We start from the raw sequence: 14,191 nt of genomic DNA, 5'->3' as shown, positions 1-14,191 counted from the left end.
AAACTTTTTTTGGATTCGGATTCAGCGTGTTCGAAAGTACCTTTGTACAAATTTTGGGCGAATTCTCAATCGTTGTCTGAAAAACCTTCCCTTGTCAGTTCCTGTGAAAGCTATCAAGAAATTGTAAACGAGTGAAATATTGGTAATATTATGACAAACATTTTATTAGTTAACAATTTCTTGATAACTCTCACAGAAATCGAGATAGATGCGCTCAAAGAAAGCTTGCAGCGTAATGACAAGTAATCACGCTGCCGCTAGGCTTCAAGGTTCCAAGTGACCATTTCAATGAAATAAAATATTGTCTACACAGCTTTTGACCGCCGCAATGTTTTCTTTTTTTTTCAATGCCACCCCGCATTTTTATAGTGTAAAAACCGCACGTCTCCTTCTATTTAGAAGTATGTATCATCAAAAAAAAAGAAGAAGAAGAAGAGAAATGACCAAGTACATGGACCCGTACTATCAATCAACCGAACCAACTACTACTACTACTTTTTTTGACTGTAGAAGCTTAGAAAAACATTTCGAAAAACAAGAGAGAAGAAAAAAATCTGAAAAACAGGCGAAGAATGTTACAAAAAATGTGAAAATCGTAATACAAATACAGTATGTTACACTTGGAGAAAATATAAAAAAAAAATAAATTGCGCCCAATTTCAGCCTATATATTTGGCTGGAACTGTCCCAGTTTTTAGATGTTTTTGCTTGTTTTGACTTTTCGAATTTTGACATAAATTCCTCTGAAAATTCCAGCGTTTGGTTCCAAAAACTTAAAAATTTAGAATTTCAAATTTTTGAAGTTTTGCATTTCTTGAATTTTCCAAATTTTTGAATTTTTGATTTTTTGAATTTTTGAATTTTTGAATTTTTGAATTTTTGAATTTTTGAATTTTTGAATTTTTGAATTTTTGAATTTTTGAATTTTTGAATTTTTGAATTTTTGAATTTTTGAATTTTTGAATTTTTGAATTTTTGAATTTTTGAATTTTTGAATTTTTGAATTTTTGAATTTTTGAATTTTTGAATTTTTGAACTTTTGAATTTTTGAACTTTTGAATTTTTGAACTTTTGAATTTTTGAATTTTTGAATTTTTGAATTTTTGAATTTTCCAAATTTTTGAATTGTTGAAATTCCAAAATTTCAAAAAATTTTTAAAATTTCAAAAAAAATGTTCGAAAACATCTAACTCACAAAAATTAGTATATCCAAACTTCCGAATTTTGAATCTCCCCTCTTTTCCTAAATCGGGCGGAAACTCAAAAATTTCAAAAATTCACTTCCCCTTGAGACCTAAACTTCCGTTTTCATGTGACAGTACAAAATCGCTGACATCAACAAAAAACCGATATCTATGTTTAAAAGTGCACTAGACATTCAGTTGGTCATTTAACGTTTCCTCTTATTGTTACACACAAATAGGCTCCGCCCACTTTTTTTCTCGGGGGGATGACCGTCAAAAAATGATGGGGGGGAGTCAGAGGTCACTATATCAAAGATAGTATCAGACCCACTTTTTTTTGATTGTTAGTTAATTAGTTTTTAGAAAATTTTTTGGTCAAAAAATTTTGAAAATTGAAATTTGGAAAAAAAAAGTTTTTTTTTCCGGCTATTAACTTCAAACTCTTATATCTCATTTCCAGTGAAAGATATAAAAAATAATTAACTGATAAAGTGTTAAGCATAAACTGAAAAACATTTTATCAGTTGGTCACTTATTCATATCTTTCACAAGAGCTGAGATAAATAGGCTCAAAGTTAAGGAGCCTTTCAGTTGGTCTTGAATGGTCCTTTAGTTTTGACCCAATTTATTTCATTTCCTGTACAAGTTATCAAAAAGTAATCAATTAACAAAATGTTCACAACTTTATGTTTAACATTTTATTAGTTTACAATTTTTTGTTAATTTTTACAGAAAATGAGATAAATTGGTTTGAATAAAATGCAGAAAAGAGGCCGCTCTAGTGTGGCCTTCCTAGTAATCAACTTTGAGTTAGTTTATCTGGTTTTCTGTAAAAGATATCAAAAAGTGGTCAACAGGCAAAATGTACATCATAAAAAAAGCTGTATTTCATCAGTTTACTTCTTTTTAATAACTTTCACACGAACCGAGATAAAGCGGATCAAAGTTAGGGAGGTCTTTCAGCCGGCTTTGTAGGGTACATTAATTTTGGCCCAAATTATTTTAGTTCTTGTAAAAGATATCAAAATGTAGTCAGTTAAGAAAATATTAATCATAAAACAAGCAATATTTTATCAGTTAGCCACTTTTTGATATCATTCATGGAAGCAAAGATAAATTGGTTCTCTGCGCCCTCCTTCTTGAGCGTCGCCACAATTTTGAGCCCTCATATCTCGCTTCCTGTAAAAGATACCAATAAGTTTTTAACTAACAAAATGTGTAAAATTTTATGCTTAACATTTTATCAGTTGACCACTTTTTGATAACTTTTACCGGAACTAAGATAAAGCTTTTCAAAGTTATTGGGGGTATCTTTTAGACTTCAAAAATCAATTCTTGCATGTTTTTGGAAGTAAAAAGTAGGTGAAGGTTATCCGGGGGTTATCACTAGACAGATTCCTCTTTTGATTCTCCGATGTTTCCTTCCCCTAACAAAATACCTATCCATTTCCTCGTATAGAAACTTCCGGAACATCATCCATCCAGTTCCGGTTTGCCACCGAGGATAATTTGCCTGAACTGAACTTTTTGGGGGGATACCTAACAAAAGTTTTTTGTCTCTCTATGCCAAAAAACGGGCGGTTCCCCAACCGGTTCGAGACCGCAGAGTGGCCACACATTTTCGACAGAAACTCCAAAAAAGCCATAAAATTTTGAGTCTATAATTCGGGTCCAATTTTTCTGGGAAAATTTTCTATTTTCTGCATTTTTTAACACATAAAATTCGCTTCTAGCCACATACAAACTAGTGGTCATTCCCAAGAAACCTTGAACTTTGAATTTTATTTGTTTTCTTTTCCTTTCTTGAATCTCTCCTTAAATTTTTTTCCCCACAAAAGTCATGTATTTGGAGTGTATTTGGAGACTTTTGAAGATTGATTCCTTGGTCCCCCCTTATCAGTGGCCACTTGGCTTCAGGTTATCTTTACCTTCCGCTTCTAAGGCAATATGTTCTCCCGTGGCTTATTGAGTAGCGTTTTGCAGATGGTTCTCGAGGTCCGGGGTTCGAACCCTCTGATGGTAAAATGTGGTTTTTTATGTTTCTTATACTTTGATGACACTTTTTTAGGTTTTACAATATCCTTGTTTCCTGAAAATAACAGGGAAATTTTTGAAAAGTTGGATGATAAAGCATGTATGGCAAAAAGAATGGATGTCCTAGACTCTGCACAAAAAGCAGAAGAAAATTCGACCCGTTCGAGTTCGAACCAAAAACCCCTTTTTTCAAAGTCAGAACTGTTATCCATTGCGCCATGCCTCCCAGAGTGGCGCCACAAGCGGCGGCCCCCACCTCCCCTCCTCCACCTTCGAGTTGCGCCCACCTCCTCTTTGTTATAGAACAATCGCCTTTAATCGCTCGTGGCGCGCGTAGCCCAATGGCTTCCGCTTTTGCCCACCAATCTCAACACCCGGGTTCGACTCCCGGCTACTCGAAAACTCTTTTTTAGTCTTTTTTCTTCATTGTTATCAACTTCCAAGGGGTTTCCCAAGGTTTTTAGGGTCTACTAGACACTACTGCTACTGAGTGTGACTCACAATTAACCTGGTATGGTTGGTTTTTCTAGGCTGGTAATCAAACTGACGTCAACCACCGAAAATTTCCTATCCGTTTTTTTCTCTCAAATTGATCTTATCATTTCCTTGAATCTCGTGTTGTTGTGTTCTTCGCCAAACATAGAAAAATAGGCCCCGCCCACTTCAAACTTTCGGAATCAATTAGCATGTCTTTTCATGGAATCAAAGAAATATTATGGGAAATTGAGAGAATCAGAGAAATGAGCTATTTTTGAGGTGAAGTAAACACAAAATAGATGGTGGTTTTTTTTCGGCCGAAACGACGAAGGTCAAAATCAGAAATGGAATGTATGAGAAATGTGTCTGGTGTCTCTTCAAATTACACACTCTCTCGTTTTTTAGCTAAAAGAAGAAGATGGTCAAGAGGTTAGATGGGGAGGAGGAGAATATGAACAAATTTGGAAAAAAAAATTTCTTGAAAAAAATTTTCTTATGGGTTTGGGCAAGGTGTAATATAATATATTAAGGTCAGAACATACCAATTTACAGGAAATTCTGAAATTCGATTTTATGAGAAAAAAAGTTCTAGAACATTCTATGTAGTTTGGTTTGGTCAAGAATTTCCGATTTTATCTTCTTTTTTAATCATTGATAAGTCCAAATCTATCGTTTCATTTATCTTTTCGATATCTTCCTTAATTACCCCTAATTATCTCACTAATTAATTCCAGACCCAACACCACTATAAAAATGGGTAGGCGGCTCGGCGCCTTTCTCGTCTTTTCTGGCACACTGGCCGTGCTGAGCAGCTCGGTGAATGCGGATTTCAACTGCTCACAGGCGCCAGATTCAGGTAATTTTATCTAAACCTCTAATAGAAGGGCAGCTATCTATGAGCGCCGACCACTGGCCAGAAGCCATAGAGGAGGCGGGCCGGCGCTATACGGCCAAAGCTCGGAGTTCAAATATAACCAAATTATATATCATTTTGTAGCTCTTTTCAAGATCTACATTTAATTTTCTACTTCATAAAAAATTTCCTATTTTGAACCGAGTTATGCGTTATCTAGTGAACGGACGCAGATCGACCCCGCGAGTTGGGGGTATTCTAACTTTGACCCAAATTATCTTGGTCCTTGTAAGAGATATTGAAATGGCGTAAATTAATGAAATGTTTATCATAAAATTACAAACATTTTATTAGTTGACCACTTTTTGATATCTGTTACAGAAACCAAGATAAACTTGGTTCTTTTGAAAGATATCAAAAAGTTGTTAACTAACGAAGTGTGTACATTTTTATGAACTGTATTTTAACAGTTGACAGACTTATTAAATCTTTTGAAGGAGCCGAGATAAGTTGGGTCAAAGTTAGGAACCCTTGTGTGGCAGGCCGACCGAAGCGTCCTGGTTGCCAGTGATTTAAAAATTGTAGCTTCTAGAGAATCCCACAAAAAAAGGAATTTTCAGACATGAAACAAACATGTCATATGCTACAAGAATGGGATAGTGCCGCCAGAAAAGCGATCAGAAAGCGTCAAGCGTTCCAAGCAGGTGCTCCAGGAGTTCAAGGAGGATTCTCGCCAGCCAACCCGCCACGATTTGCTCCATCTGCACAGGGATGCATGAATATTGCGTGCATTTGTCCGTATATGGGGGTGAGTGATATTTTTCTTTATTTATGAATATTTAGGGTACTGACGGGTACTGACATACCTGTTTGGTTGCCGCGTCAACAGCTCTCTGGCGCGCCTACAGCGCTCCGCTCAATTTTTTTGAGCTGCACATTTTGAGTCAATTTATCTGGGTTTCTGTATGAGATATCAAAAAGTGACCAACTGATAAAATGTTAGTGATATCATTAAAAACATATTATTAGTTAACAATTCTTTGATATCTTTTAAAAAACCAAAATAAATTTGACCGAAGTTGGAGCTACGCGGTAGCTGGACTTTTAGATTAAGCTCTAATGCTTCCGACTGCTTTAAGCTTAAATTTTGGTTACCGTAATCCTAAATTTTACATTTTTAGGGTCGAATGGCAAACGGATGTATTCTTCCAAATGGGCAGCCATATTTGATGTCGTATAGAAAAGAATACAGGTATGTTATTTGCAATCTACCGAATTTCGTCTATTTCGAGCGCTCTTCTTTGACTTAACGTATCTCATATCTTGTGAGAGATATCACAAAAGTGTTGACTGATAAACGATTGGTAATAAAACGGTAAACATTTTATCAGTTTGCAAATTTTTGATAGCTCTCGAAGAACTGAGATAATTGAGCTCAAAGTCTCGGCTCATAACTTGTGGAGAGCTCCAGCATCTCTTTCCAGAAAAGTTTTCATAACTCGCTTAGCTTTAAAGCTACACGATTGATTTTTATACCATTCGAAAGAACACAAAATTTCACATAAGACAGTATTAATAACAAAATGCATTTTTCACCGCACCCCACGCTTTCAGGTCGGCAAAGATTGAGCCGAGTAGTTCAGCAGCGCGTCCCAGAAAAGTCAGTATAACTCGATGAGTTTTATAGCTGCGACTTTGATTTTTATACCAATTGAACTAGCATAAAATTATACATGAAGCTGTATAATTTAGTAAACATACTTCTCACCGTACTCCACGCTATCAGTCGACAAAGCGGCAAACGCGTAGCTCAGCGGTGCGTCCTAGAAAAACCGTTGTACCTCGCTTAGATTTATAACTACAGCTTTTATTTTTATACCAATCGATAGAGCATAAAATTTCACATTAAAAGCTCACAATTACTTTTTCAGAATGATGAGCGACAACGAGCGTGTCCGCTGGCACAACGCCATCATGCAACTCAAGCGTTCTGGAGAGTACGATCGTCTATCAGTGATGCACAGACAAGTGGGCTCCGCCTCCGGAGCACACTCGGGTCCAGGATTCTTAGTCTGGCACCGAGAATACATGAAAAGAATGGAAATCGCATTGAGAATGATTGATCCGGGAATTTCGATGCCTTATTGGGACAGTGTGCTGGAATCATATTTGCCAGATCCAAGAGATTCGATTATGTTCGGACCATTGTTCATGGGAATGACTGACGCATCGGGACAACTGGTTAGCGGACCGTTTGCTGGATTTAGGACACTTGAAGGACGTCCGAATATTATTCGACGAATGGCGACGGAGGGAAAAATGTTCACTGAGCAGAATATTAACAATTTGATGGCACAGAATGATTTGGTCAGCGTGATGGCGTTCACTGCGCCACAAACAGGTGAGCTTTTTTTCTTTAAAACAAAAGTGTGCTATAAAAATAATTCGGTTAAAATTCCCTACATTTCGACACCAAAATTATCAAATTTGGACTGCTAGTTTTGATTTTATCAAGGTCTGAAGCTCTGAAAATGCAATTTTGAAGCTATTCAATTTTGTACGGCAATATCTCAAAACTATTGGAGCTATCAAAAAAAAAAGGGTAACAATCAAAATAAAATACAGAAAATTTCCTTCATTTTGGCACAAGGGCCATAAAAATTGGCCGAACCATGTTTGAGTTACAAGCGTTTGAGACGCAGACAGCTAGTCACTCTCATCGTCTGCGTTTCTCTAAACTTCAAACGCTTATAACTCGGGACTCATTTGACCGAAATGAATGATTTTCGTATGAAAACAAAGGAAATTTTCTACAAATTATTTTGATATTTCATTAAAACAAAGCGAACTTTAATTTCAAGAGTTATGGGCGTTTGAAGAGAGGTAAACTTTTTGACTTATGGAAATTTTATACTTCTATATCTCAAAAACTATTTAAACTATCAAAAAATGAACAACTACCAAAATTAAATATAGCATATTCCCTACATTTTGGTGCAAGAATCATAAAAATTGGCTGTGCCGTTTTTGAGTTGCAAGCGTTTCAAGTTAGAAGAGACGCAGACAACAAGTCACTCTCCTCGTCTGTATCTCTCTAAACTTCAAACGCTTCTAACTCGGGAACCAATGAACCAAATTGAATGATTTTTGTATTAAGATTAAGGTATTTTTCTACAGATTCATTTGATATTACATTCATATAAAGTTTGTTTGAATCACCAGAGATAGGAACGTTAGAAGAGACGCAGACTTTTTTGCAACTAAAAAACTTTAAACGTCGATATCTTCTCAACCCTTAAAGCTATTAAAAAAACCGTGAACTACAAAATGATCTCCATGAAATTATCTATGAATAGTATTTAAACCCAACTTTATGAAATTTCCAGGTTGCCCATTCCGGCCCTATTTCGGAGCTCTCGAATACACTCACGCCTCCATTCATCTCTGGATGGGCGGAGACATGAAACCACCATCAACCTCCGCCAACGACCCAATTTTTTTCCTCCATCACACATTTGTGGACTTTATTTGGGAAATGTGGCGTCAAAATCATCAGAATCGATTTGCCAGAGAAAATGTGAGTTTTATCTGGTCCGACGAAAATGCGCTCCAATGAGATCGGTTTTCATTAGAGCGTACTTTCAATCTGATCCTTAAAAACACGGTTTTCAGCAATACCCACCAGACATCGGTGCATGCGCCAACTCACAGCACTTCAGTTACGCTCAAATGAGACCATGGGATAAGATTAACCGAGATGGTGAGTAAATGCGCTCTAGTAAGAATCGAGTGAATCTAAATCATTGAAATTTGATATGAAAATAATTGAGAGGAAATTTCCTACATTATAAGGCTAAAATCAAAGAATTAGGTTCATGGGCCCCGGAGATATGACTGTTTGAAGTTAGGAGAGGCGCAAGGAGTCTAGTTGTCTGCGTCTCTCTCAAACTTCAAACCAGCATAACTCTGGGCCCAGTGGACCGATTTTTTTGATCTGGGTTTCAGAATGTTGAAAATCTTTTTCTCATCATTTTGAGCTTAATTTCAAGAACATCGGTATTATGGTACCAGAGTTATGAAGAGACGCAGAGAAGCTAGTCACTCTTCTTGCCTGCGCCTCTCTTCCACAAACTTGAAACTACCGTTACTTGGTAACAAGTTGATCAATGTTCTTGATTTTTGTCTTAAGATGTAGAAAATGTTTTGCTCGTCATTTTTGACTATAAACATGAAAACGGTGGCCTGCTGGTCACAGAGTTATAAAGAGACGCAGACAGCTAGGCACTCTTATTGCCTGCGCCTCTCTCTGAAACCTCAGAAAACCATAACTCAGCGTCCAGTTGACCAATTTTTTTTATTCTTAATTTCAAAATGTATAACACGTTCCGCTTGTCATTTTAACTCTAAAATCTCTAGGACTCTCCAACGCCTACACCGACAATCTCTACCACTACGCACCCCGCCCAACATGCAACCGAAACAACGCCAACTGCGGATCTCAATACTTGTTCTGCGATACACGGGGCAATCCACACTGTGTCGCAAAAGTGAAGCCAGGAGGTTTGTGTCGTGGATTCGAAGGTTTGGATGCATGCTACATGGGGCAGTGTGTCGCCGGATGGTGTCGAGAAGGACAACAATTCCAGAAGGTAGGGTAGATCAAACGCTTGTATCTCGAAAACCAGCAACCGCATCAAGAAGTCGTCAACTGATAAAATAATCTACATGAAATTTCCTACATGTTGGTATAAAAATCAATGATTGAATTTTTAGCCCTCTCAAACTACAGCCGTTGCAAATGTGCAACAGCCTCAAGCTCAACCCCAACAACAGCCAGCAAGACCAGCTGCTACTCCACAATCTGTAAGACTCTTTTTGTGTGTCTGTGTGTCCAGATGTCTGTTTTTTCAGAACTGCTACAACGAGGACCCATGCTGTAACCAATGGTCCAGACAAAACGAATGTCGAACGAATACAGTTTATATGAATCGCTACTGCAGGAAGTCGTGTGGTTTATGCCAGTCAAATGATAATAATCGAGGTAAGAATTTAAGAAACTTTGGGTAGTTATAAAAGCAAAACAAAACCTGACATTTTGATTCTAAGAACGCAAAATTTGGTTCACTAATTAGCAAGATAAAGTTGTTAGAAGACAAAAAAGTCTGCGCCTCTTCAAAGGAGCATATCTTTAAAAATATTAGGTAACTCTTATTGAATGAAATATCAAAGATATACTGAAAATTTCCAACATTTTGGTACAAAAATAATCAAATTTGGTCGTATGGTTCCCGAGTTATAAGCCTTTGAAGTTCAGAGAGACACAGACGACGAGTGCGATCTAGTTGTCTGCGTCTCTTTGAAATTCAGCGACTTGTGACTCGCGAACCAAATAACCGATTTCAATGATTTCTGTACCAAAATCTAAGAAATTCTTTGTATTTTGTCTTGATACAAAAATCATACATTTTGGTCCACTGGTTCCTGAGTATTAAGCCTTTAAAGGTGGGGGGACAGGAGATTTTTCGTAGTTTTTTTGTAGCTAGAGTATGCATTCTACCGTAACGGTGTACAACGATTAATGTCACTCTGCGTACAGCTGTCGCCCTCGCCTTTATGTATGCAATCGGGCAGCGGCTTTCTCTTTGCACGCGTAGCTCAGTCGGTAGCGGCGCCGCACCTTCAACACTCGCCTCGACAAGTTCAACTCCTCGAGGAGCATATTTAAACGAAATTTCTAGAACATTATTTTTCTCATGTCCCCCACCTTTAAAGTTTAGAGAGACGCAGAAGACAAGAGTGACTAGCTGTCTGTGTCTCTTCTAGCTTCAAACGTTTGTAACTCAAAAACGGCTAAGCCAATTTTTATGATTTTCGTGACAAAATGTAGGAAATTTCCTGTGTTTTATTTTAATAGTTAGTCATTTTTGATAACTTTTTTACTTTTTGTGATATAGGCATTCAAAATGATTTAGATCAAAAACCGCATCTATTTTGCAGGCATATAGCTTTAGTACGGCCCCTTGAGACAGGATAACCTGAATGAATAACCTGAATGAATCCGTTGCCGGATTCATTCTGCCGACAAGAAAATTACACCAGAATATTAGAAAATAATAATGGGAGAAATCGAAACAAGGCGGAGCAAAAAACTATAACAATCCGGGAGGGTCTAAAAAACCGGGTGGTCCAATAAATCCCAAATTCAGGCGCGTTTCCTTGGTGCGCGGCGAGGCCGAGTTAGATCAGCAGGTACAGTAGTCCGTCGGCGGCAATTCAAATAGCATCGTTGTTGGGCGGCGTCGGTATTGGTGAATAAAATATGTAAACTGAAGGGAAAAAGAATTCATTCAGAAAAGGGTAAAAGTCGTGAAGAGGTGTTCTTCAGACACCTGAATTCGCGACAGCATCTTCAAAACTCAAAACCTTGATAAAACCAAAACTAACAATTCAATTTAGATGGGTTTTGTAACAAAATACAGGAAATTTCATGTATATGATTTTGTCAATTTAAAAATGTCAGATATTCAAACTAGGCTGGGACATATGACGAAAATAAGTGAAATTGGTTTTCCACCTTGATCTTTTTAGGAACTTAAAATGCCCTCCACTTTAAGCCAGTTTATCTCGGTTCCTGTAAACGATACCAAAAAGTTGTAAATTGATAAAATGTTTATCATAATATCATTAACATTTTATCTGTTGACACATTTTTGATATCTATCACAAGAACCAAGATAAATCAACTCGAACTTAACAGTACATGGATCCTTCTATAACAGGTATACGGTAATTCCAAATAGGTGTAACCCGAGAACTGGTGAACCGATTTTGGACAATTTTACATCATACTGTAGCAAATTTCACCCTTTTTCCATTTTTCCAGGTTGTCACGACCGTCACGTCTCCTGCGCCTACTGGCGCGGTCAACAATTCTGCACGCGACGTCGTCAATGGATGGCTGAGAACTGTCAAGCCTCTTGTGGATGGTGTAACATGAACGAAGCTCAATTATGTGCTTCGGTGGCACGACAATCGAGAAGAGTCAGACGAAATGCACAATTCTGGCTCGCGGAGCAACATGAGGATGATGGAATGGTGGATGATTTTATGCTGGATTATGGGCGATGAGCAATTTCTTTAAGAGTTTTTGTCTGAAAATTTCCCCCCTGTGCTTCTGTGATTCCATGATTCCTCATTTTATATACTGTCATTCATTTTTCTTGAATTTTACCACTTTTTTCCCGTTACGAGTTTATTTTTTCCCAATTTTTCAGTCTTTTTAAAAATTCAGCCCCCTGCCGAAATCATCAAATTGATCCGGGTTTTTGTACAAAATGATTTCCCTCCCATCCCCAAATAAACTTTTCAACAATTCAAACCAAAAAAATTTAATGAAAGCAACGAAACAAAAAAGTGAAACAGGCAAAATTGGAAAGCAAAAAGAATTCAATATAATTTTGTGATATGCTCGACCGGTTTTCTTTTGAGATCTGGAACTAGAACGTCTTCTGATGCGTAGCCAAGTGGCAAGAGTAGAAGGATCTGAAAACTTTGAATTTGTATCAAACGGTGTAAAATTTTATGGGCTTTCGATTGGTATTGATATCAACAATGTAGCGTTAAATCTAATAAAGTTATAGCTTCATTTCTGTACCGCGCAACTATAGATGCACAGTTGCAAACTCGCCCACCGATAGCGTGGGGTACGGTAGAAATTCAAATGTTATAGTCTTATGTAAAATATTATGTTCTTTCGAATGAAACAATAAACAACGCTATAGCTTTAAATCTGAGCAAGTTACTACGACTTTTCTAAGTTGCAACCTCGCCCACCTATGACGTGAAGGTACGATAGAAATTGAAATTTGTAAATACTAAAGTCTTATGTAAAATTTTGCGTTCTTTTGATTGGTATAAGAATCAACAGTGTATCTTCAAAACTAAGCAAGTTGTAGACACTTTTCTGGGGAGCGCCGATGAGCTACGCGGTTGCAGCTTTGCCGACCGATGACGTGGGGTACGGTAAAGTTTGTTTTTTAAGTTCCTAAAAAGATCAAGGTGGAAAACCAATTTCACTTATTTTCGTCATATGTCCCAGCCTAGTTTGAATATCTGACATTTTTAAATTGACAAAATCATATACATGAAATTTCCTGTATTTTGTTACAAAACCCATCTAAATTGAATTGTTAGTTTTGGTTTTATCAAGGTTTTGAGTTTTGAAGATGCTGTCGCGAATTCAGGTGTCTGAAGAACCGATGACGTGGGGTACGGTAAAGTAAGTAAAGTTTGTAAAAACTGCAGTCCTATGTAAAATTTTACGTTCTTCCGAATGGTATCAAAAACCGACGGTGTAGCTTTAAATCTAACCAAGTTAGAACGATTTTTCTGGGAGCACTTCTTCCTAGGCGCGCGTTACTCGCTCGCAGCCTTCAAAACCAATGGCGTGGGGTACGGTAGAAAATGAAATTTGCAATCAACACAATCTTATGTAAAATTTTACGTTCTTTCCAATGGTATAAAAATTAACGCTATAACTCACACTTTCATTTTCGGGCCTCCTCAATATTCGGGAAATGTCGGGACCTGCGTTGAGTGGTGACGTCACTACCGTACTCAAACCAACATTTTGAATTGCCGCCAATAAAATTCCGACAGCTATTGATGTGCTGATTTGATTATAATGGAAGACCCGTTCCGTTTTGTTGTGGACGTCGCGGAAGATCTGGAAATGTGCAAAATATATGTTGTGTTTGTCTCTTCAAAGGGGTACGAGTTTAGAAATGCTAAATAACTTTATTTGAATGTAGTATCAAAAGAATTGGTAGAAAATGTTCTTTATCTGCATACAAATATCGTGTGTGTTGGTCAGGTGGTTCTCGAGTTATAAGCGTTCGAATTTCAGAGAGACGCAGACGCTGAGAGTGACTAGCTGTCTGCGAACTTCAAACGCTTGTAACTCAAAAACGGCTGAGCCAATTTTCATAATTTTTGTAAAAAAATATAGAAAATTTTCTGTAATTCATTTTGATAGTTAGTTGTTTCTTAATAGCTTTTGTAGTTTTTGAGATATAAACGATAGAAACTACATAGCTCTCCAATATAACCTTCAAAACTTCAAACGCTTGTAACTCAAATTTCTTTCAACCCATTCTCATGATTTTTAAACCAAAATAAAGGAAATTGTTTATATTTTATTTTGATTATAATTATCCTAACCTCATGACAAACGATTAACAAATACGGTGCATCTGTGATATAGGGCCTCCGCCAGGTGTCCTGTAGCTGAGAAACGTCGACAACCCAAGATGCGCCTTTTCTGAAAAAATCCACTAAATTAAACGTCTCAAAAATGCTCAACAAACTTTCTCGACACATAATTGTCTCGTTCATCGGCTTCTAGAATTTTCCGGATCATTGTTTTAATTGAGTCACTTGAGACCACACAAAACGTCCAGGGTTGTAGATTTCCCACGCTTGGAGAGGTACCTGGAAATTTTTCGATCACCTTTTTGCTTTAAAACTGAAAGTTCAGGAAATTTTAGTTATTGTCCAACAAAAATCAAGATTCTAGCTCAATTTTGAAGCGAGATATGGATCAATATGTAAATCCTAAGACGCGGTCGGCTGGAGGTGGTTGTCG

General features: G+C 37.2%; 2 protein-coding genes across 2 annotated transcripts in view; one reads left to right on the top strand and one right to left on the bottom strand.

Moving 5' to 3' along the window:
- Positions 1-4,448: 4,448 nt before the first annotated feature.
- Cbr-tyr-1 lies at positions 4,449-11,676 on the top strand (the record flags this gene model as incomplete). Its single annotated transcript, XM_045244536.1, has 9 exons — positions 4,449-4,551; positions 5,169-5,356; positions 5,730-5,800; positions 6,480-6,949; positions 7,935-8,125; positions 8,221-8,308; positions 8,965-9,197; positions 9,322-9,589; positions 11,432-11,676. 9 exons carry the CDS (start codon positions 4,449-4,451, stop codon positions 11,674-11,676), a joined length of 1,857 nt encoding a protein of 618 aa, XP_045094812.1.
- Positions 11,677-11,994: 318 nt separating this feature from the next.
- CBG12270 overlaps positions 11,995-14,191 on the bottom strand; it is a gene marked incomplete at both ends in the record, with an annotated part of 3,592 nt that continues 1,395 nt past the window's right edge. The window contains 4 exons of the mRNA XM_002642638.2: positions 11,995-12,090; positions 13,091-13,273; positions 13,768-13,867; positions 13,914-14,037. Coding sequence (XP_002642684.2) covers positions 11,995-12,090; positions 13,091-13,273; positions 13,768-13,867; positions 13,914-14,037 — 503 coding nt within the window. The remainder of the gene's footprint in view (positions 12,091-13,090; positions 13,274-13,767; positions 13,868-13,913; positions 14,038-14,191) is intronic.

This window comes from Caenorhabditis briggsae, assembly GCF_000004555.2.
Source record: "Caenorhabditis briggsae complete genome, chrIII, whole genome shotgun sequence".
Classification (NCBI taxonomy): Eukaryota; Metazoa; Nematoda; class Chromadorea; order Rhabditida; family Rhabditidae; genus Caenorhabditis; species Caenorhabditis briggsae.
The sequence above is the reverse complement of the archived record's forward strand: the minus strand, read 5'-3'. Positions and strand labels throughout refer to the sequence as shown.